This window comes from Tachyglossus aculeatus, chromosome 5 (assembly GCF_015852505.1).
Source record: "Tachyglossus aculeatus isolate mTacAcu1 chromosome 5, mTacAcu1.pri, whole genome shotgun sequence".
In the NCBI taxonomy this organism is placed as follows: Eukaryota; Metazoa; Chordata; class Mammalia; order Monotremata; family Tachyglossidae; genus Tachyglossus; species Tachyglossus aculeatus.
This window is the reverse complement of record NC_052070.1, coordinates 64487891-64511906: the sequence shown is the minus strand read 5'-3', so window position 1 is coordinate 64511906 and position 24016 is coordinate 64487891. Positions and strand designations below refer to the sequence as shown.

The window sequence follows — 24016 nt, the reverse complement described above, 5'->3', positions numbered from 1 at the left end:
AATTAAACCAGTGGCTTTCAAGTACGCTTTCCCATTTTTCTTCGGAATGTGGGAAGCCAGGTATTGCTCTTCAGGCCCATTTTAATCAATCATCTCCTTGTTCCAGGGGATTTGCTATATCCCTAAACCCACTAGATAATAATAATAATAATAATAGTAGCATTTATTAAGCACTTACTGTGTGCAAAGCACTGCTCGAAGCGCTGGGGAGGTTACAAAGTGATCAGGTTGTCCCACAGGGGGCTCACAGTCTTCACCCCCATTTTACAGATGAGGGAACTGAGGCTCAGAGAAGTGAAGTGACTTGCCCAAAGTCACACAGCTTGCAATTGGCAGAGGCGGCATTTGAACCCCTGACCTCAGACTCCAAAGCCCGTGCTCTTTCCACTGAGCCACGCTGCTTCTCTGATTACATCACTTGGGGTTACCTCGAATTTAGATCACAGCTCAGCTGAGAACCTAATCCTCTCTGATGTGGAAAAAAAAAGCGAAAAAACCAATAAAAATTGCAATACATTACTTTCTCACTGAAACGGGGTATTGAAAGTGACTTTCAGAAGTCATCTGGTTCAGCCTCCAGGCAGAATAAATGCCTAAAACTATGCAGGAGAAACTGCTGTCATTTTTCTTTTATTTAGAGATCAGCGGGAATCAGGATTCTTTTCTCTTTCATCATTAAAATAAGCTAACATCGTGATAGGAAATTTTCTTTTGGGGGGGGGGAGGCGTGTCAAGGAAAGAAAGGAAGAGGGAAGTCAAATGATAAAGTTTGACATCATAAACCTGAACCACGGAACTTTGCAACAATGACCAGTAATGGTTTCCTAAATTCAGTTCGTCATTTCACTATACGCACGACCTTAGGCCTAATGAATAAATTCAATAAATGCTTTAAGAAACATAGGCTTCCTTTAATATTTACATTATGCCATCAAAACGTATTAAAGTTTCAGCTTTCGAACGGACATTTCTTGTTGCTTCCGTTTCTTTGGTACTTTCTTTCCTTCTCTGATTTGCATTTTCACTTGATCTTGTAGTTGAGAAAAGAACGCTTGAGATGACTTCAATGCCTTATCTTTTCCTTCATCCTAAAATGAGAAAATATGAAGTCATGTGAGTAAGAGTTCTATATCACCTGGTTGATCCGACAGGCTGGTTAGGCCTGACTGACACTTATGCCTGAGATGATGATGGTGGTATTTGTTAAGCGCTCTATGCCTGAGATGATGATGATGATGATGGTGGTATTTGTTAAGCGCTCACCAAGCGCCAAGCACTGTTCTAAGTGCTGGGGGAGATACAAGGTCATCAGGTTGTCCCACAAGGGGCTCAGTCTTCATCCCCATTTTACAGATGAGGGAACTGAGGCACAGAGAAGTGAAGCGACTTGCCCAAAGTCACACAGCTGACGGAGCTGGGATTTGAACCCGTGACCTCTCAGTCCAAAGCCCGGGCTCTTTCCACTGAGCCACGCTGCTTCTATGGCACTAGGCTGTGGGCACTGCTTCCCGTCAGTCATTCAGTCGTATTTCTAGACTGTGAGCCCGCTGTTGGGTAGGGACCGTCTCTGTATGTTGCCGACCGGTACTTCCCAAGCGCTTAGTATAGTGCTCTGCACACCGTAAGCGCTCAATAAATACGACTGAATGAATGATGAATGAATGAATTTCTTAAGCACTTACTGTGTGCCGAACACTATATTAACCGGAGAGTACAATATATAACAGAGTTGGTAAGTATGTTCTCTGCCCACGACAAGCTTATAGTCCTACACTTAAAAATATCTTTGTTTTCCTCCTCCCAACATGCTGTATCCCTGCCTGCCTACTCTCTCCATGCTTTCTCTGCCCCAGCACATAGTAAGCGCTTAACAAATACCATTAAAAAGAAAAATGGGGAGTGAGGTCCATCCTTCATTCCGGCAGGAGACCCCATCACCACCAACGATAATGGCAACAGTAATAAGAATAATAATGGTATTTGTTATGCGCTTACTATGTGTCACCACTGAACTGAGCGCCGGATTAGTTACGGAGTAATCAGTAAAAGTCCCTGTCTTTGTGTCCCACATGGGGCTCAAAGTCTAAGGGGAAGTGAGAATAGCTATTTAATCTCCCCGGTTTACTGACGAGGGAACTGAGGCCCAGAGAAGTGAAGTGACTTGCCCCAGGTTGCACAGCAAAGTGAGCCTTCCCAGACTGAGCCCCTTCCTTCCTCTCCCCCTCGTCCCCCTCTCCATCCCCCCCATCTTACCTCCTTCCCTTCCCCACAGCACCTGTATATATGTATATATGTTTGTACATATTTATTACTCTATTTTACCTGTACATATCTATTCTATTTATTTTATTTTGTTAGTATGTTTGGTTTTGTTCTCTGTCTCCCCCTTTTAGACTGTGAGCCCGCTGTTGGGTAGGGACCGTCTCTCTATGTTGCCAACTTGTACTTACCAAGCGCTTAGTACAGTGCTCTGCACACAGAAAGCGCTCAATAAATACGATTGATTGATTGATTGATTGATTAGAATCCAGGTCTCCTGCTTCCCAGTTCTGTGCCCTTTTCACTAGGCCATGCTGCTTCCCGATTCTCAAACACCTTGGGCCAATTCTGCTTGAATCCCAAGTTACCTCCTGGGAAAAAAAGTGAGGTATGCTGGAAGGAGCAATAACTCTGTGCATTCATTCATTCCTTCAATCGTATTTATTGAGCGCTTGCTGCAGAACTCAGAGGGAGCATTTGAGGACACTGCTGTGTCGCCTTGGGCAAGTCTCTCAACTTCTCTGGGCCTCAGTTACCTCCTCTGTCAAATGGGGGCAGAGAAGCAGCGTGGCTTAGTGGAAAGAGCCCGGGCTTGGGAGTCAGAGGTCACGGGTTCTAATCCCAGCCCCGCCACTTGTCAGCTGGGTGACCTTGGGCAAACTGCTTCACTTCTCTGGGCCTCAGTTACCTCATCTGTAAAATGGAGATTAAGACTGTGAGCCCTCTGTGGGACAACCTGATCACCCTGTAACCTCCCCAGCGCTTACAACAGTGCTTTGCACATAGTAAGCGCTTAATAAATGCCATCATTATTATTATTATTGTCAGCTGTGTGACCTTGGGCAAACTGCTTAACTTCTCTGGGCCTCAGTTACCTCATCTGTAAAATGTGAATGAAGACAATGAGCCCCACGTGGGGACAACCTGATTACCCTGTCTCTATCCCAGCGCTTAGAATAGTGCTTGGCACATAGTAAGCGCTTAACACATACCGACATTATTATTATTATCATTATGGGGATTAAGACTGTGAGCCCCATGTGGGACATGGGCTGTGTGCAACCTGATTAACTTGCATCTACCCCGGTGCTTAGTACAGTGTCTGGAACATAGTAAGCGCTTAACAAATACCTTTAAAGAAAGTAAAACCAAAAACAGAACATGTAGAGGGTAGCTTCAAACACTGGGCTAATTAAGTTCTCGCGTCTTTTTTTTACTCTGAAGAAAAAAAAGGCTAGGAGAAAAAATATATATTCCCTGCAAAGTCTACAGCCATTAGGTGATACTAAAAGTTTCAACAGTGAGAGAAAGCAATATAAACTAAGCACTAACATTCAGTTCTGCCAAAAAAACGCTCTGCGATAAAGCAGAATTATCTGCCTCTTTTGAGCATGTTTATTTTCTGAAATATTTTTAACCATGCCTTACCTTAAGCAGAGATGCTTTGCCGGCTTTGGTTAGCTTCTTCAGTTGTGCCGAAGCAACATTTTTGTTGAATTTCTTGGCCAACTCTGGTTTTGTCTGTGCCAGTAGTTTCTGCCTCCGTTCCTTCTCTTTTAATTTCATACGCTTACGTAGTTTCTTCTTTCTTCTCTCTCGTTTCTTGTCCGTGGCGGTCATTTCGGCACTTGTTTTTATATCTCCGGCTTTGTTCTTTTCCTACGAAAAGAAACCCAAAACGGTGTAATGGGAAATGGAGCTACCAAGCCCTCTCTGACCTACCCTAAATTATGCAAGCTGCTTCACCTTGGCAGCACGGTGCTTAGGTGCTATTTTGTCTTTTGCCAAAAATGTTAGGCCCGTCAGCTTTAACTCCTTCAAAATCCAGCCTCAAAATAACACACAGCACTTGCCCTCTCTGAGCAATCTGCAGGGTTTTTGGAGGTTGTTTTTTTAATCTGATGAGCTAACAAGTCCACCCGCTTTATTGATGCCATCCTGGGCCTCGTGGATAGTCACAGACCACACCAGAGGGACACGGTTCCGGGCTTCCTCGATCCTGATCCTGTTTGGTCTCACTGCTAAAAGAGAAGTTGAAAATACCCTGAGCTAGAGAGGAACCACGATCAACAACATGGATCAGGTCGGGATGCCGAAGACCAGCTTTCCCAAGCTGACCACCGGACTCCAGCTTGGAGGGAGGAAGAAGGCGGGACAGCGGCGAGACATAACGGGAGCACGGACGCGGACACTGAGTATGAACATTTAGCGGCTCGACTCGATCTATCACCCCAAATGTTTGGCGGGTTCCCCCAGTCCGCCAGGTCCACGAAAGGTACAGAATGCACGGGATGAGCGGCTGTGGAAAAGTGGGAGAAAGGGAGTGAGGGTTGTTTGGGAGGGAGAAGGCGGGGCAAAACGATGAAATATGGAAAGGGGTGTGAAAACACAAAGAAGAAACAGAGAAGATGACAGCAGTACGAGGACATGAGGAAGAAGGGGAAAGAATGAGAACAGAGAAAGAGGCGCATCTACTTATTCTAGGCAAAAAATTTCTGCTACCAACAAATTTCCAACACTACATTATTCACTTGGCCGATGACGAGAGCGCAGCGAGAATTGCTCAGAATATGTCGACAACTATCGGCTCTCTTCTCCCCAAGGCAGCTACACTGAACTGCTATCAAAACCGTAAATTTAAACCTTAGCTTTCCGTATTGACTCCTTACCTTCACTTCTTCTGGAGCCAGGAGTGCCGCGTCACTTACGCTGACCGGTGCTACTTCCTCCATACTTATGGCAGGAAGGTTGGAGACAACTTTAATCTCCGGAACGGGCTGGAAAGGAAGAAGCGTGTTTTTTAAAACAATATTCGGTCACTCACTGGTATTTTTTCAGTGCTTACTGAAAGTAGAGCGCTGGGCTAAGCACGCGGGAGAGTGAAATAAGAGTTGGTAAATGCATCCTCTGCCCTCAAGTTTGTGACCAAGGGCATCAAAGACATGTTTATATCGTTCTTCTAAAATCGGGTGTCATATTTTTGCAAAACTGTATATTAGGGGGAACTTGCTCAAGATGCTTTTCAGTGTCCAATGCCAAACTTGAGCCATTTCTTTTTACTCTGCTCCATTACTATCATTATGGTATTTGTTAAGGGCTTACTATGTAACAAGCATTGTTTTAAGTGCTGGGGTATACAAGTTAATCAGGTCAGACGCAGTCCCTGTCCCACACAGGGATCACAATCTCAACAGGAGGGAGAAAAGGCATCGAACCACTTTACAGATGAGAAAACTGAGGTGCAGAGAAGTGACTTGCCCAAGGTCACACAGGAACAACCGGCAGAGCCAGGCTAGTGCTCATTCCACTAAGCCGTGCGAATCCATAACAATGTCAGCACTGTGAAAGCACGGATTCAGATAAAACTGGGCCGCTTTACAGAATGAAACACCGACAATAATTAAATGCAACAGCATGTCTGGGTTAGACATTTCAATGACTTCTAATGGATCAATCGTGGCGCAGTGGAAAGAGCCCGGGCTTGGGAGTCAGAGGTGATGGGTTCAAATCCCAGCTCCGCCAATTGTCAGCTGTGTGACTTTGGGCAAGTCACCTCACTTCTCTGGGCCTCAGTTCCCTCATCTGTCAAATGGGGATTAAGATTGTGAGCTCCCCGTGGGACATGATCACTTTGTAACCTCCCGTGCTTAGAACAGTGCTCTGCACATAGTAAGCGCTTAATAAATGCCATCATTATTATTATTATTATTTATGAAGACTCTCAGTGCCGGGCAATTTAAATTGTCTTTAATCAAGCGGTAAAGGTAAACAAACAAATGTGAGGCTGACCTCATATCCATTTCACCCACATGTTACCAAGGTACTACGAGATGGACAGGCAAGGAGAGTGGATAAAAAGAATAAATGTCCTTAACTCTGGCTCTTCAACTGACTTCTACAGAGTACCATACTATAGGTACTCCAGAGCCCATCTGTGGCTGTATATATAGAAGTCAATTGAAGATACGGTACTATAAAGCAGCTTTGTAATAGTAAAGGCGAACCCCAGGATTCAAATTCAATACAAAGCAGCATATTTAATAGAAGCAGTGTGGCTTAGTGGATAAAGCACGGGCCTGAGAGTTGGAAGTGTGTGAACTTGGGCAAGTCACTTCTCTGGGCCTCAGTTACCTCATCTGGAAAATGGGGACTACACTACGAGCCCGACTTGGGGCAGCGACTACGTCCAACCTGATTATCTTCTATCGCCCCAGCGCTTTGTACGGTGCCTGGCGCAGAGTAAGCACTTCCATACCATTAAAAATAACAAAAAAAGACCCTTTTTAATTTCCAGTTTGGAGTTCAAAAGCTCAAAGAAGTACCGAGACATCCATGTCTTTGTTCTTTCTCCGAATACAATTTATCATAATCTAGAGCAAGATTCTTTCACCTCAAATCTACACTTTGCTCTTTCTGCCTAATAGTAGCCACTCATACAATTTATCACAATCTAGAGCAAGATTATTTTACCTCAAATCTACACTTTGCTCCTTCTGCCTAATAGTAGCCACTCTCGTACAATTTATCATAATCTAGAGCAAGGTTATTTTACCTCAAATCTACACTTTGCTCTTTCTGCCCAATAGTAGCCACGCTCTCTTGGGGATTTGCACTAAACCGCTAGCTTCTGCTGTTTTGAAGGAAGTTTATCATCCAAAAGCCAATCAATTTTCTGTCAAAGAGTTGCTCTTAGATTCACATCAAATAGGGGACAGATTAGAAACCTTGATTTTAAGATCAAGCTTTAAATTAAGAGGGAGGCAAAGAGGAGCAAAATGAAATGACAGAGTTATTTCACTGGGAAATATACTCACTGGTTTAGGCGTGAAGTGGAAGTTAGAAAGAGCATCCAATTTTAGGAAGAGTGAATCCATCATCTTCTGAATTTCTACGTGTTCAGGGTTTTCCTCCTCTTCTTCTGTCTTTTCCTAAGGTTATAAGCACAATAGCATCAGACTAATATCGCATCAGATTAAATGCCTCAAAAATGCATTTAAGCATGGTTGAAGATTTTTCCAACCAAATTAAAATACTTGTTAGATTTTAGCAATTTTTCTGGTTCAGGTTGTACCTGGTGAAGTTTCAGATACTCTTGCTCGTAAATTTCCGCAAGGCTCAGTTTACTCTTTTCATGATCCAAAGTTAAACGCTTCTTGTATTCAAATGCCTCCTCTTTGGGTTTTTCTTTACGAACTACATCGTCCCATGCCTGAAACATTAGGGAAAAGAAGAATTTATTTTATAAACCCTGTAAGAATACTTCTCTGTGGAAAAATCTCACTTTACTAGATTTATTCACCTTCTAGGGCATTACACACAAAGCAAGGACAAATTCAGGGCCAGTAAGGGTATTCATTACAATCTCTCAGGAAGCAAGAAGCAAGACCCAGACTTGAGATGGCAAAGACAACAGAGAGAGCAAGTGACAGCAGAAGAGGGAAAGGAAGGGATAAGGGAAGGAATGAGGGAAGAAATAATGGAGGGAAGAGAAAATGGAAGGCTCAGTTCATTACGTATTTTATAAATATTTTCATCATGTCTTTTAAAGAACTTCAAGCTTCCTGGAGATTAAACAAAAATGACGTATCACAGCAACACACAAGAAGAATGCCAGGTGTGTTCTTTAACTCGGAGGGACATTTTTACTCTTCCCAAGAACAACCTCTGGCTTCTATGCAAAACCAGTGCAGTGCCCTGAAACACCTACAAGTTTACAATATACCATTGGCAGGAAAGTGGCCAATGTGAGAAGCAGTTTGACACACTACAGTGCCATTTACAATGACCCCAAAATGATGAAATATCACTGATTTCCATTTCATTTTGGGGTGTCTTAGGACTAAATTAAATCTTACTAACCTGATCTCTTATCCTTTGCTTGATCATATCTTCAAGTTGGAAAGTAGTTTCCTCCGTGATCACAGGAGCTTAAAAAAGAGGAAAAAAAAGAGAAGACATGCTTGACGATGTTTATATTTATCATCAAAAGCACCTTAAACTACTACCAGATTTGGAAACGAAAGACTACTTTAACCCTGTTAATATATGCAGAACTGAACACTATGTAAATCATCCTAAAGAACTGGTTACAAAACCATCACATTATACGTATCAATAATGGCCAAGTAAAAAATCTAAATGCAGTACGCATATGGCCAGCCATTGCCATTTTAAGACATTGATCATCATCATCATCATCAATCGTATTTATTGAGCGCTTACTGTGTGCAGAGCACTGTACTAAGCGCTTGGGAAGTACAAATTGGCAACATATAGAGACAGTCCCTACCCAACAGTGGGCTCACAGTCTAAAACGGGGAGACAGAGAACAAAACCAAACATACTAACAAAATAAAATAAATAGAATAGATATGTACAAGTAAAATAAATAAATAGAGTAATAAATATGTACAAACATCTATACATATATACAGGTGCTGTGGGGAAGGGAAGGAGGTAAGATGGGTGGATGGAGGGGGGATGAGGGCGAGAGGAAGGAATTGATATTTACAAAAGCGTCAGCTGTATCTGAAACATATTAAATGTAATCTTCAACAAATCATCAAAAATGCTGAACTGTAATTTCCTCTATGTACAACACAAAAAAGGAAGCGTAAAATAAATGTCCAATATTCACCCATCCTGACTGCGTGGTCGAAATGTAAGGTTTCTTCTAGAAGGCTGTTTTCTGGTCTCTTTTGTCCAGTCACTTCTCCTTGTAGCTGCCAAGGCTTTGGTTCCAACAATTCTTTCTCCAACGATTTAATTCTCTCTGTCATCTAAAATGGCAGGGGGTAAAACCATCAAACGATAGTATTTATTGAGTGCCTGCGTGCGCTGCACTAAGCACTTGGAAAAAACAACCGAAGACACAATCCCTGCCCACGACGAGTTTACACTGTAGCTGGGGGAAGACATAAAATAACTTACAAATAGGATAAGAAAGGGCTCAAATAGTAGAATGTGGAAAATGATGTGTGAAAGTGAATCTAGCGACACAATCCCTGCCCACGACGAGTTTACACTGTAGCTGGGGAAGACATAAAATAATTTACAAATAGGATAAGAAAGGGCTCAAATAGTAGAATGTGGAAAATGATTTGTGAAAGTGAATCTAAATGTGCTGAGCTGATAGGGAAAATGTAATGTGGGGGAGAAAATAATTCAAGTCCTGGAGGAGGTGGGACATCAGTAGGGTTTTGGAGATGTGGAGAGTTGTGGCCTGTCAGATCTAAAAGGGTGAAGGGAGTTCCAGGAGGGAAGAGTGTGCAAGCAAGTGTAGAGCAGGGAGAAGGCCAAGAACAGACCATGGGATGTTCACATCTGGGGACAACTGACCTAAGTGTCAACGAGGGAGGAATAGTGTGTAGTATTTGTAAATTTAGACTGTGAGCCCACTGTTGGGTAGGGACTGTCTCTATATGTTGCCAATTTGTACTTCCCAAGCGCTTAGTACAGTGCTCTGCACATAGTAAGCGCTCAATAAATACGATTGATGATGATGATGATGATGATGATGAATAGTGTCCTTCTGAGAAGAAGGGATAAGCAGAGTTAGCGCAGACCAGAGTACGTAGTGGCAGACGTTGATCCAAGGCCCTGGATTTTCCTCTTTCCTCAAAGTGTGGTGAGCCCCGCTTTGGTGCCGAGGGAGTAGAGGTGACTTTGTGGGAGAGAAGATACTGGGAGATGGGGAGATCTTACATGCGTCTATGTTAAGGACTGGCAAAAGCGGGGTGAAGCAAAAGATTAAAAAGCAGATGAAGTAGAGGGTAAGAGGAGATACAGGGATCACCAGTGAGAAGGTTGCAGTCCCCAGACATCACAGGAGAATGGAACGGAGAGAAAGGAGGCAGAATCGGTCAGAAGTGCAGAGATGAGACCACGACAACACAAGGTAAGTGACTAATAGCTGACCACCTCTCATGGCAAAGAGCCTAAATTGACTTTTAACACAAAATTCAACTTTAATTACGAATGCAAGATCTTTTTTTAAAAAAAAAAAATCATCACTCTACACAGCTACCTTTTCCTCTCGTTTTTCAAAGGAAGATTTTACTACAGAGTGTTTTTCCTTTCCAAGCCTATCTGTATCTTCTTTGATTTCTTCATCTTCCTCATCTTCATCATCATCTTCGTCACTGATATCATCATCACCGTCCTCCTCAGGCAAAGCGAAGCTAACTCTTTTCAAAGCTTCTCTCTGTTGTTTTTTGTCTTTGTTTTCTTTGATTTCCTCTTCATCCCTAAAATGTCAAGATACTTAAGTAACTGAAGGGAAATAACTTCTGATTAATGCACCTAAACAAAAAGGGGGGTATGAGAGTTAAGGGGAAAAACCTCAGTCTTGTTCACTGATGACACTTCTCTCTATAAAATCCAGGAACATTCAAGCAAACACCTAATACTTTTTCAGAACTTCCAAACTAATTAAGATTTTAGGAGTAAATTCAGTAACAGGGGCAGTTTTCTAAATGGACCAGAGAGGGAATCAGATTTCCAAGAAAATGACTGATTCTATGGAAGCAGCTACAACCTTCACAGTTTAAAATTCATTATTAACCGATGGAATGATACTACAGGCTCCCTCCTACCAGTCCTCTCCAAACTCCTTCAGCAAGTTGTCTACACCCACTGCCTCAGGTTCCTCTCCTCCAGTTCTCTTCTTGACCCCCATCCGTGCCCCCCAAATCTGGCTTCCAACCCCTTCACTCCACAGACACTGCCCTTAAGCGTCACCAGTGATTCCCTTCTTGTCAGATCCAACAGACTCTACTCCATCCCAATCCTTCTCGATCTCTCAGCTGCCTTCGACACTGTCAACCACCGTCTTCTCCCGGAAACATCATCCAACCTCGGCTTCACAGATACTGTCCTCTCCTGGTTCTTCTATCTCTCTGGTCACACATTTCAGTCTCTTTCACAGGCTCCTCCTCTGCCTCCCACCCCCTAACTGTGGGGATCCCTCAAGGTTCAGTTCAGGGTCCCCTTCTATTCTCTATCTACACCCACTCCTCTGGAAAACTAATTCACTCCCATGGCTTCAACTATCACCTCTATGATGATGGTCCCCAAATCTACATCACCAGCCCTCATCTCTTCCCCTCTCTGCAGCCTCGAATTTCCTCCTGCCTTCAAGACACCTCTACACAGACGTCCTGCGGTCACTTCAAACAAGTCCAAAAGAGAACTCCTTATCTTCCCACCCAAACCCTGTTCTCCCGCTGACTTTCCCATCAGTGTAGATGGCACCATCATCCTTCCTGTCTCACAAGTCCATCACCTTGGAGTTAACCTTGACTCCTCTTTCAACCCACATATTCAATCCATCACGATATCCTGTCACTTCAACCTTCACGACATCACTAAAATCTGCCCTTCCCTCTCCATCCAAACTGTTATCACGTTAATCCAAGCACCCTATCCTGCCTTGATTACTGTACCAGCCTTCTTACTGACCTCCCTGCCTCCTGCTTCACTCCACTCCAGGCCCTACTTCACTCCGTTGTCCAGATCCATTTTTCTACAAAAACTTTCAGCCCAAGCTTCTCACTCCTCAAGAATCTCCAGTGGTTGTCCATTCACCTCCGCATTAAACAGAAACTCCTTAGCGTCGGCTTTAGAGTGCTCAATCGCTTGCCCCCTCCTAACTCAGTTTGCTGCTCTATTACGACCCAGCCTGAACACTTGGCTCCTCTAACGCCTACCCCCCTCGATCTTGTCTATCTCGTCGCTGACTTCTCGCCCACATCCTCCCTCTGGCCTGGAACTCCCTCCCTTTTCATATCCAAATGACAATGACTCTCCCCACTTTCAAAGCCTTATTGAAGGCACATCTCCTCCAAGAGGGCTTCCCTGAATAAGCCCTCATTTCCTCTCTTCCCACTCCTTTCTGCGTTGCCCTGACTAGCTCCCTTTATTCACCACCCCTTACCCCAGCCCCACAGCACTACCTGTACATATCTGTAATTTTTTTTTTTTTACTAATGCCTGCCTCCCTCTCTAGACTGTAAGATTCCTGTGGGCAGGGAATGTATCTTACCTCATCTGTAGAAATGGGTATTAAGACTGTGAGCCCCACGTGGGACATGGACTGAGTCCAAACTGACTAGCTTGCATCTACCCCAGTGCTTAGTACTGTGCCTAGCATATACTAAGCGCTTAAATATTATTTAAAAAGCATCTAACTGGCGATAATTAAAAATACTTACTCTTCAGACATTCCTTCCACAGAACCATCTTCCTCTCCAAAATCTTCACTCATTTGAGGATCGCTAGCTACATCTTCATCACTTTCAACTGGGTCAAAGAAATCCTTATAGGTCAGATTTCTAGCACTTTCAGCTGACTAAAATAAAAAAAAAGGAAATAGGGAAAATTGATGCAACAGACAGAATTAACTCAGAGAAAATCCTTTAAAAGTCACTATTTCTCAGCACACAGAATCAGCAAGGAAGACCGTGCCAAAAGCCTTACACAAGTCTTTGAAACTGGCAAATGAATTTATTCGTCTTTCCCTTCTTGCAATCCTAATTTGGTGTTCACTTGGGTGGAACTAGACAAGCTGTAATAATGGAGCAGGAAAACACTATCCCAATGGCTATCATACTTGCTGTTGCCCATCCCTTGTCAGGAAGCTACTGGGATCCTCCATTATGATAGCCATAGCATGATAGCGTTTTAGAGTGACTTATTTTGATTTTAATGCTGTTATTTTTTTATAATGTTCCCCCCTCTCTATAACACCTTGCTCCTACACTGCAAGCTTACGGTCCTTTAGACTGTAAGCTTGTCATGGGTAGGGAATGTGTCCGTTATATTGCTGTATTGTAAGAGCTTAACAGTGCTCTGCACACAGTAAGCGCTCAATAAATACAACTGAGACAGTGAGAGGTTTATCTCAATTCAAACACTATCTCTCCTCCTCTTTCCCTCAGCCTGACTTGTAGAGGGATTACACTCCATTTCAACAACACTTGTCTACTTCATGCTAATGATAGATCTCTAGTATGCTAGCAATATAAAAAGGACTGACATAAGTATATTTTTAAAAACATCTCAATTATCTATTTCTTTATATTAATGTCTGTCTCCCCTTCTAGATGGTGAGCTCGTTGTGGGCAAAGAATGTACCTGTTTGTTGTTATATTTTACTCTCCCAAGCACTTAGTACAGGGCTTTGCATACAATATGCACTCAATACACTTGAACATTTTACACGATTTTTGTCAGTAGCTAGATTTATGAGTACAAATTTACACTGGTGCTTTATTATGCAACTATATTGCGTCTAACACTTTTTTAATCCCTTTATGGTACTTTGATCATTTTTTGAATCTTGGGAACATATTAATGCCAACAGTCTTATTGGGAAACCATGCTTCATTCAATACACTTTTGCTAAACTTGTTATTTTCTTGAAACATTAGGAGTGCTTAATGGGGGTTTCTCATATAGATAAAATCAACACAACTTTTAACTATCTATAAATCACCCTCTTATCCCATATAGATTTAGGCCAGTCACTGCAGAAGCCTGGAAACAATCAGGTAGAAAATCTAAAATTACAACAAACTCTCTGTTATCTTTTCAATAACTGTTGGGCTTTTTTGGAAATCTTTTTTTGTGGACCTAACCCTTATTTTTGCAACAGGATTCAATACCTTTAAATTTGTAATAAATGACTACTGTATTACTGTTAACTGGTATAATAGAGTCGTTTCTGCTTAATGTGGTAATGTTCTTCAAAAATCTCTTGTTAGGGTAACTTTGTTACTGTAACCATCGATTCTATGGGAATTAATGGGTTATAGGATAGTGCAAAAATGTTCTCGGGGCTAACATTTGATACAAATGCCTATATGTCCCGTTATGTCCACCACTAGTACAGAACTTAGACTTAGCACTTAGTACAGTACTCTGCACACAAGCACACAACAAATAACAATGATTAGTTGCCAGGAGTATGCTTTATATCCTTTTCACTCAATCAAATTTAATGAGTGCTTACTGTGTGCAGAGCACTGTACTGTGTGCTTAAGATAATAATAATAATAATGTAATTTGTTAAGCGCTTATTATGTGCAAAGCCCTGTTCTAAGCACTGGTGAGGCTACAAGGTGATCAGGTTGTCCCACGTGGGGCTCACAGCCTTAATCCCCATTTTACAGATGAGGTAACTGAGGCATAAAGAAGTTAAATGACTTGCCCAAAGTCACACAGCTGACAACTGGCAGAGCTGGGATTTGAACCCATGACCTCAGACTCCCAAGCCCGTCTCTTTCCACATAGTAGCTTTGCACACAGTAAGCACTTAATAAATGCCATCATTATTATTATTATTATTATTTCCACTGACACGCTGCTTCTCACGTTGGATGGTACAATATGACAATAAACACACAATCTCCCTTTCCACACAGTTATTTTACTGAATTAAATACCACAAAACTTCAAAAACTGGCAGCACCTGTTATTATGCATAATGAGGATGATAATAATGGCATTTGTTAAGTGCTTACTACGTGCCAAGCACTGTTTTGGATACAAGTACATTGTAATTGCTCCTCCCTACGTTGAATCTGCTTGGGCAAACTTGTGGATCACGGTACATCCAGAACAGACTAGTATTCCACCAAGAACGCTCCTAAATACCACCTTCCTGTCAGATCCAAATTGTGTAATGAAAACACACGCTACAGTACGGCAGACCAAATATGCTTCTGTTCTTCGTTTGGGAAAATACGGTCATTTTGTGAAGCTGACTTTAGCGTGATTAAAGGTAAGAAACACAGACTTGCTTTAGACATCCGAGGGAATTGGAGCAAAATATTTAGTTCCACGAACACCTTTACCTTTCTATTTTTGTCTTCAAATAGCCCCTCGTCATCGGAATGAATATCTTCAAAATAATCGATTTCATCTTCAATATCCCTCTCACCATCCCCTTTCTCTTCGTCTTTCTCCACATGTTCTAAATAAGCATCCATCTCAGACAGCTTGAAAAATTTATCATCCACTATGGATTTCTCTCTCCGCTTGACAAACACCTTGGTTTTCTTGATTTGACTTTGTAGCTTGTCAATATCGAAGTCAAGATCGGCAGCCTCTTCATCGGATGTTGAGTTTTCTGCCAAATTGGCTTCCCTTTCTATTTTTTTTTTTATCGCCTCCTTTTTTTTCCCCCAAACTACCAGGTTTCAGGTGGGACTCTTTCTTCTGCCCTGTGTCTTCTTTGCGGCCAGCCTCCATTTTTGAGACAACATCATTTTTAGTTGCCGGGAGGAGGCAAAGCTTTTCATCCGTGAGGCTTCTGTTGACAGCGCTCTTAAAGTGCTGTAAAATGGCATCGTTCTGCAGCTCTAGCTGTTGCCAGATTTGCTCATCGTCAAAGTTTTTAACTGTGAGGGTTTTCAAAGGGCTCCCGAGGCGCGAAAAGATCGTTTTGTGTAAATCGTAGAGGGTTTTAGTTAAAGAAGTGAAATTTGAAGCCAGTCCATCTTGCACACTGATAAAGGAGAGAAGGAAAAGTTCGTGAGTGAAATTACAGCTTCCAAGTGTCACGGTATGGATGCCCCCCCCCCCCCCCCCCCCCCCCCCCCCAGCTAAATGTGAAATGAACTAAAACATGCATTGCTATCGAGACATTTTTACAGCTTCTCGCGGATTTTTCTACTTATGGCAGATCTGGAAAATTTTGGTGGGGGAGTTCGATGACTACCATTAACTGAATTACAAGACTCTATACTATTTGCTGACGGAGGCCCTAAAGATCAACACTTAAAAGGGTTTTGACGGTAATAGTACTTAATAAACATTTTCTCTGGGCAAGCACTGTGTGAGCCCACTGTTGGGTAGGGACTGTCTCTATATGTTGCCAACTTGTACTTCCCAAGCGCTTAGTACAGTGCTTTGCACACAGTAAGCTCTCAATAAATACGACTGATTGATTGACACGGCCTAGGGGCTAGAGCACAGGCCTGGGTGTCAGAAGGACCTGGGTTCTAATCTCAGTCTGCCACTTGTCTGCCATGTGACCTAGGGCAAGTCACTTCACTTCTCTGTCTCAGTTCCCTCATCTATAAAATGGAAATTAAGACTGTGAGCCCCATGTGGGGTAGGGACTGTGTCCAACATGAATACCGTGCATCTACCCCAGCGCTTAGTGCACTAAACAAATGCCATAAAAAAGAAAAAAACAAACACATTTCTGGCTCCAACGGGGCACACAATCTAGGAATAGGGGGAGAGGAAGCTTTGCTACGGACATACAATAGGAAATAATAAAAACAATAAATATTAGCTATGTAACGAGCTTTGGCTCTTCCTCCGAGATCCATGTATTGAACACGTAAGATGCTACTGGTTCTACAAGTACCGGATAGACAGCTTCCCTGCTTTCAAAGAATTTATAATAGAGTGAGCAGAAATTTTGGGCAAATGTCATCAGTCACCAGATTTCATCTATTACTAATAATGGCATTTATTAAGTGCTTACTATGTGCAAAGCACGGTTCTAAGCACTGGGGAGGTTACAAGGTGAACAGGTTGTCCCACGGGGGGGGCTCACAGTCTTAATCCCCATTTTACAGATGAGGTAACAGGCACAGAGAAGTTAAGTGACTTGCCCAAAGTCACACAGCTGACAAGCGGCGAAGTCGGCATTTGAACCCATGACCTCTGATTCCAAAGCCCGGGTTCTTTCCACTGAGCCCCGCTGCTTCTCTATTAACACACTAACGTGAAAATCGGCCTCTGCAGTTTTGATCATCTTTTGAATGTCTTCATTTGGGAGATAACGCCAGACCGATCCAGTAATTCTGGCAGTTTTTCGTTCCAAGTCGGAACATTAATCTGCAGCCAGGAACATTTTTCTAAAACATCCATCTGTTCACATCTTCAAAAACCCCGACTGATTTACCCAATTCTTTTTCACACTAGGCAGAAACTTCTGGCCATCGGTTTAAAAGGCGTTCCAACAGCTTTCTTCCACTCACTTAACTCTTTACCTACATCGCACCTCTCTCTCTTTTTATAAATAGTATTTTGTTACACGCTTACCACGTGCCTGCCAGGTACTGTTCTAAGCGTTGGGGTAGATACAAGATAATCAGGTTGGACACGGCCCATGCCCCGTATGGGGCTCACAGTCTTAATCCCCATTTTTTTAACGGATGAGGAAACTGAGGCCCAGAGAAGTTAAGTGACTAGGCCGTTAGGCCACACTGCTTCTCCACTGTCCCCCTTCTCCCCCTCTCCATCCCCCCCGCCTTACCTCCTTCCCTTTCCCGTAGCACCTGTATATACGTTTGTACGGATTTATTACTCTATGTATTTATTTACTTTACTTGCATATATCTATTGCTTACAGTGCTCTGCACATAGTAAGCGCTCAATAAATACGATTGATTGATTGATCTATTGCATTTATTTTGTTAATATGTTTGGTTTTGTTCTCTGTCTCCCCCTTCTAGACTGTGAACCCACTGTTGGGTAGGGACCGTCTCTATATGTTGCCAACTTGGACTTCCCAAGCGCTTAGTATAGTGCTCTGCACACAGTAAGCGCTCAATAAATACGATTGATTGATTGATTCATTGTTACTGTGCCTTCTACCTTCTTCTAAATCCTAGACTGTATCCTTCCTATCATCATCAATCGTATTTATTGAGCGCTTACTATGTGCAGAGCGCTGTACTAAGCGCTTGGGAAGTACAAATTGGCAACATATAGAGACAGTCCCTACCCAACAGCGGGCTCACGGTCTAAAAGGGGGAGACAGAGAACAAAACCAAACATACTAACAAAATAAAATAAATAGGATAGATATGTACAAGTAAAATAGAGTAATAAATATGTACAAACATATATACATATATACAGGTGCTGTGGGGAAGGGAAGGAGGGAAGATGGGGGGATGGAGAGGGGGACGAGGGGGAGAGGAAGGAAGTGGCTCAGTCTGGGAAGGCCTCCTGGAGGAGGTGAGCTCTCAGCAGGGCCTTGAAGGGAGGAAGAGCTAGCTTGGCAGATGGGAATCCTAATGCCTGGAACTCCTTTCCCCCTTCAAATCCCGGGGATTACAGTTCTTCTCCATCTTCAGAGCCCTTCAAAAATCATATCCCCTCTAGGAGACCTTCTCCTATTCATTTTCTCCTCTCGGGTAATATCTTCCATACTACTATTTTGCCGATACTCAGACAATAAATGTAACCTCGCTGTAGGCAGGTCCTGTGTTTTCTACCTCTCCTGTACTCAGCGTGGCCTGGTGGAAAGAGCTCAAGAATGGAAATCACATAGTAAGCACACAGAGAAGCAGCGTGGCTCAGTGGAAAGAGCCCGGGCTCTGGAGTCGGAGGTCACGGGTTCGTATCCCGACTCTGCCACTTGTCAGCTGTGTGACTTTGGGCAAGTCACTTCACTTCTCCGTGCCTCAGTTACCTCATCTGTAAAATGGGGATTGACTGTGAGCCCCTGTGGGACAACCTGATCACCCTGTAACCTCCCAAGCGCTTAGAACAGTGCTTTGCACATAGTAAGCGCTTAATAAATGCCATTTAAAAAAAAAAAAGAGAGTTGGGGACTTAATCCTGACTCCGCCACTTGCCTGCTGTGTGATCTTGGGCAAGTCTCTTAACCTCTTGGAGCCTCCATTTCCTCATCTGTAAAATGAGGATTCAGTACCGTGGCTCAGTGGAAAGAGCTCAGGCTTGGGAGTCAGGGGTCATGGGTTCTAATCATTCATTCAATCGTATTTATTGAGCGCTTACTGTGTGCAGAGCACTGGACTAAGCGCTTGGGAAGTACAAGTTGGCAACTTACAGAGACGGTCCCTACCCAACAGTGGGCTCACAGTCTAGAAGATCTCCGTCACTTGTCAGCTGTATGACTTTGGGTAAGTCACTTCACTGGGCCTCAGTTTCCTCATCTGTAAAATTGGGATTAAGATCGTGAGCCCCCCCGCGGGATAACCTGATCACCCTGTATGCCCCCAGCGCTTAGAACAGTGCTTCGCACATAGTAAATGCTTAACAAATACCATCATTAATTACTACCTGTTCTCCTTCCCATTTGGGGGCACAAAATGTATCTGAACTATATCTAAAGCAGTAAGCACCTAATATCACTATTATTAATGAGAAGCAGCGTGGCTCAGTGGAAAGAGCCCGGGCTTTGGAGTCAGAGGTCATGGGTTCGAATCCTGCCTCAGCCACATGCCTGCTGTATGACCTCGGGCAAGTCACTTAACTTCTCGGAGCCTCAGTTACCTCATCGGTAAAATGGGGATGATGACTGTGAGCCCCACACGGGACAACCTGATCACCTTGTATTCCCCCCCCAGCGCTTAGAAAAGTGCTTTGCACATAGCAAGCGCTTAACAAATGCCATTATTATTATTATTATTAATGATGGTAGTCATTTAGCACTTACTCCGTGCCAAGCAATGTGCTAAGGCAGTGGGAACAGTACATAGCATAAGCCTAGTATATACACAGTGCATATATATATATATATATATACATATATATGCACCATGCTCTAGGGGGATGAATAAATATGAATTATTGCTTGATTTGGAACTGAATATTATTTGTCCAGGCCCCAATTACACCCTTCATTTTCACAGAGGGGGCAAGACAGGTGGGAGGGAGGAATTCTGCCCTCGGGGAAGGACGTTCACGCAACGGTCACCCTCATCCTTGGGGAAAAAAATGACCATCCTCTTCACTCGCACGTCACCCCGGTCCTGGGGTCATCCATTCCTCGAGGAACAGAGGAATAGAGAAACAGTGTGACTTAGTGGAAAGAACCCGGGCTTGGGAGTCAGAGGACGTGGGTTCTAATCCCGACATCTCCACTTGCCGGCTGTGAGACCTCGGGCAAGCCACTTAACTTCTCTGCGCCTCAGTTACCTCATCTGGAAAATGAGGATTAAGTCTGCTAGCCCTTGTACCTTGTATCTACCCCAGCGCTTAAAAAGGGCTCGGCACATAGTAAGCGCTTAACAAATACCATCATTTTTACCGGCTGGAAGCCGCATGGCCTAATGACAAGAGCTCAGGTCTGGGAATCGGAGAACCTGGGTTCCTAAGAATTCATTCAATCGCATTTATTGAGCGCTTACTGTGTGCAGAGCACTGTACTAAGCGCTTGGGAAGTCCAAGTTGGCAACATATAGAGAGGGTCCCTACTCAACAGTGGGCTCACAGTCTAGAAGTTATTATTAAGAGCCATCCGCCTCTTGCCTGCGCTGTGTGATCCTGTGGTCAACCCTTAAATCCCCACTTTACAGATGAGGTAACTGAGGAACAGACGTTAAGTGACTAACTGCTTGGCACAAAATGGAGATTAAGACTGTGAACTGCACATGGGACAACCTTGTATTCATTCATTCATCTGTATTTCTTGAGCGCTTACTGTGTGCAGAGCACTGTACTAAGCGCTTAGGAAGTATAAGTTGGCAACATATAGAGACGGTCCCTACCCAACAGTGGGCTCACAGTCTAGAAGGGGGAGACAGACAACAAGACAAAACATATTAATAAAATAAATAGAATAAATACGTACAAATAAACCTTATTTATTTACAGATGAGGTAACTGAGGAAGAGACGTTAAGTGACTAAGAGCCTGGCACAAAATGGGGACTGAGACTGTGAACCGCACACGGGACAACCTTCTATAGAGAAGCAGCGTGGCTCAGTGGAAAGAGCACGGGCTTTGGAGTCAGAGGTCATGGGTTCGAATCCTGCCTCCGCCACATGCCTGCTGTGTGACCTTGGGCAAGTCACTTCACTTCTCTGGGCCTCAATTACCTCATCTGCAAAATGGGGATGAAGACTGTGAGCCTCAAGTGGGACAACTGATCACCTTGTATCCTCCCCCAGCGCTTAGAACAGTGCTAGGCACATTGTAAGCACTTAATACATGCCATTGTTATTATTATTATTAAAATGGAGATTAAGACTGCGAGCCCCACGTGGGTCCACCTGATCACCTTGTATCCCCCCCCACCCCCCCCGCGCTTAGAACAGTGCTTGGCACATAGTAAACACTTAACAAACTCCATCATCATTATTATTATTACTGAAATGGGGATGAAGACTGTGAGCCCCACGTGGGGACCACCTGATCACCTTGTAACCTCTCCAGCGCTTAGAACAGTGCTTTACACACTGTAAGCGCTTAATACATGCTATTATTATTAAAAAGGGGACGAAGACTGTGAGCCCCCAGTGGGACAACCTGATCACCTTGTAACCTCCCCAGTGCTTAGAACAGTGCTTTGCACATTGTAAGCGCTTAATACATGCCATTATTACTATTACTATTAAAATGGGGACGAAGACTGTGAGCCCCACGTGGGGACCACCTGATCACCTTGTATCCTCCCCAGCGCTTAGAACAGTGCTTGGCACATAGTAAGCGCTTAATACATGCCATTACCATCATTATTGAAATGGGGACGAAAACTGTGAGCACCACGTGGGGACCACCTGGTCACCTTGGATCCCCCCAAGCGCTTAGAACAGTGCTTGGCACATAGTAAGCACTTAACAAATATCACCACTATTATTATTATTATTAAAATGGGGACGAAGACTGTGAGCCCCCCAGTGGGACCACCTGATCACCTTGCATCCTCCCCAGTGCTTAGAACAGTGCTTGGCACATTGTAAGCGCTTAATACATGCTATTACTATTATTATTATTAAAATGGGGACGAAGACTGTGAGCCCCCAGTGGGACAACCTGATCACCTTGCATCCGCCCCAGCGCTTAGAACAGTGCATGGCACACTATAAGCGCTTAATACATGCCATTATTATTATCATTATTAAAATGGGGACGAAGACTGTGAGCCCCACGTGGGGACCACCTGATCACCTTGTATCTCCCCCCAAGCGCTTAGAAGCAGCGTGGCTCAGTGGAAAGAGCATGGGCTTTGGAGTCAGAGGTCATGGGTTCGAATCCCAGCTCTGCCGATTGTCAGCTGGGTGACTTTGGGCAAGTCACTTCACTTCTCTGTGCCTTAGTTACCTCACCTGTAAAATGGAGACTGAAACTGTGAGCCCCCTGTGGGGACAACCTGATCACCTTGTAACCTCCCCAGTGCTTAGAACAGTGCTTTGCACATAGTAAGCGCTTAATAAATGCCATTGCTATTATTATTACTTGGCACATTGTAAGCGCTTAATACATGCCATTATTATTATAGAGATATTAAGCGCTTAGTACAGTGCTCTGCACACAGTAAGCGCTCAATTTATTTATTATTACTTTATTTATTTATTTATTTGTGCATATCTGTTCTATTTATTTTATTTTGTTAGTGTGTTTGGTTTTGTTCTCTGTTTCCCCTTTTAGACTGTGAGCCCACTGTTGGGTAGGGACCGTCTCTATGTGTTGCCAATTTGTACTTCCCAAGCGCTTAGTACAGTGCTCTGCACACAGGAAGCGCTCAATAACTACGATTGATGATGATGATTAAGATGGGGACCAAGGCTGTGAGCCCCACGTGGGCCCACCTGATCACCTTGTAACCTCCCCAGCGCTTAGAACAGCGCTTGGCACATAGTAGGCGCTTAATAAATGCCATTATTATTATTATTACAATGGGGATGAAGACTGTGAGCCCCCCAGTGGGACCACGTGATCAGCTTGTAACCTCCCCAGCGCTTAGAACAGCGCTTGGCACATTGTAAGCGCTTAATACATATGCCATTATTATTATCATTATTATTATTAAAATGGGGATGAAGACTGTGAGCCCCCCAGTGGGACCACCTGATCAGCTTGTAACCTCCCCAGCGCTTAGAACAGTGCTTGGCACATAGTAAACGCTTAATAAATGCCATGATTATGATTATTCTAATTATTATTACCTGAGAAACAGCTCGGGCCTGGCCGTGGCCCCGTCGAGGTCCCTCAGACATCGCTCCAACAGCCTGAGGCGGGACGACGGGCCTCGCCGTCTTCTCGCCATGGCGGCCATGGCGGCTCTGCGCATGCGCGGTGGCGCCGGAAGTCTCCTCGGAGAGCAGCAGCGCGCGTGCGCCGCGCAAGCTTCCGGCGGGAAACCGCGCCGCCTCTAAACAGTTCCGGCGCCACCAACGTTCCTCCGCCGGGCCTGGAATGCCCTCCCTCCACCCATAATAGTAACAATAATAATAATAATAATAATAATGGCACTTATTAAGCGCTTACTATGTGCAAATCACTGTTCTAAGCGCTGGGGAGGTTACAATCAATCAATCGTATTGAGCGCTTACTGTGTGCAGAGCACTGTGCTAAGCGCTTGGGAAGTACAGGTTGGCAACATCATCATCATCACCAATCGTATTTATTGAGCGCCTACTGTGTGCAGAGCACCGTACTAAGCGCTTGGGAAGTACAAATTGGCAACATACAGAGACAGTCCCTACCCAACAGCGGGCTCACAGTCTAAAAGGAGGAGACAGAGAACAAAACCGAACACACTAACAAAATTAAATAAATGGAATAGATATGTACAGGTAAAATAAATAGAGTAATAAATATGTACAAACATCTATACATATATACAGGTGCTGTGGGGAAGGGAAGGAGGTAAGATGGGGGGGATGGAGAAGGGGACGAGGGCGAGAGGAATGAAGGGGCCCACGGGGGGCTCCCAGTCTTCATCCCCATTTTACGGATGAGGTCACTGAGGCCCAGAGAAGTGAAGTGACTGGCCCAAAGTCACACAGCTGACAGTTGGCGGAGCCGGGATAATTATAAT

At 43.8% G+C, this 24016-nt stretch overlaps 1 protein-coding gene across 1 annotated transcript; it reads right to left on the bottom strand.

Annotated features, from left to right (window-relative positions):
- Nucleotides 1–887: 887 nt before the first annotated feature.
- Nucleotides 888–23242, bottom strand: MPHOSPH10 (M-phase phosphoprotein 10). The gene is given in 12 exon segments (XM_038747135.1): nucleotides 888–1088; nucleotides 3688–3918; nucleotides 4929–5036; nucleotides 7074–7187; nucleotides 7331–7468; nucleotides 8119–8186; nucleotides 8897–9038; nucleotides 10286–10505; nucleotides 12471–12607; nucleotides 15114–15410; nucleotides 15412–15766; nucleotides 23142–23242. Coding segments are annotated over 12 exon segments (2058 nt in total). The 3' UTR covers nucleotides 888–941.
- Nucleotides 23243–24016: the final 774 nt, after the last annotated feature.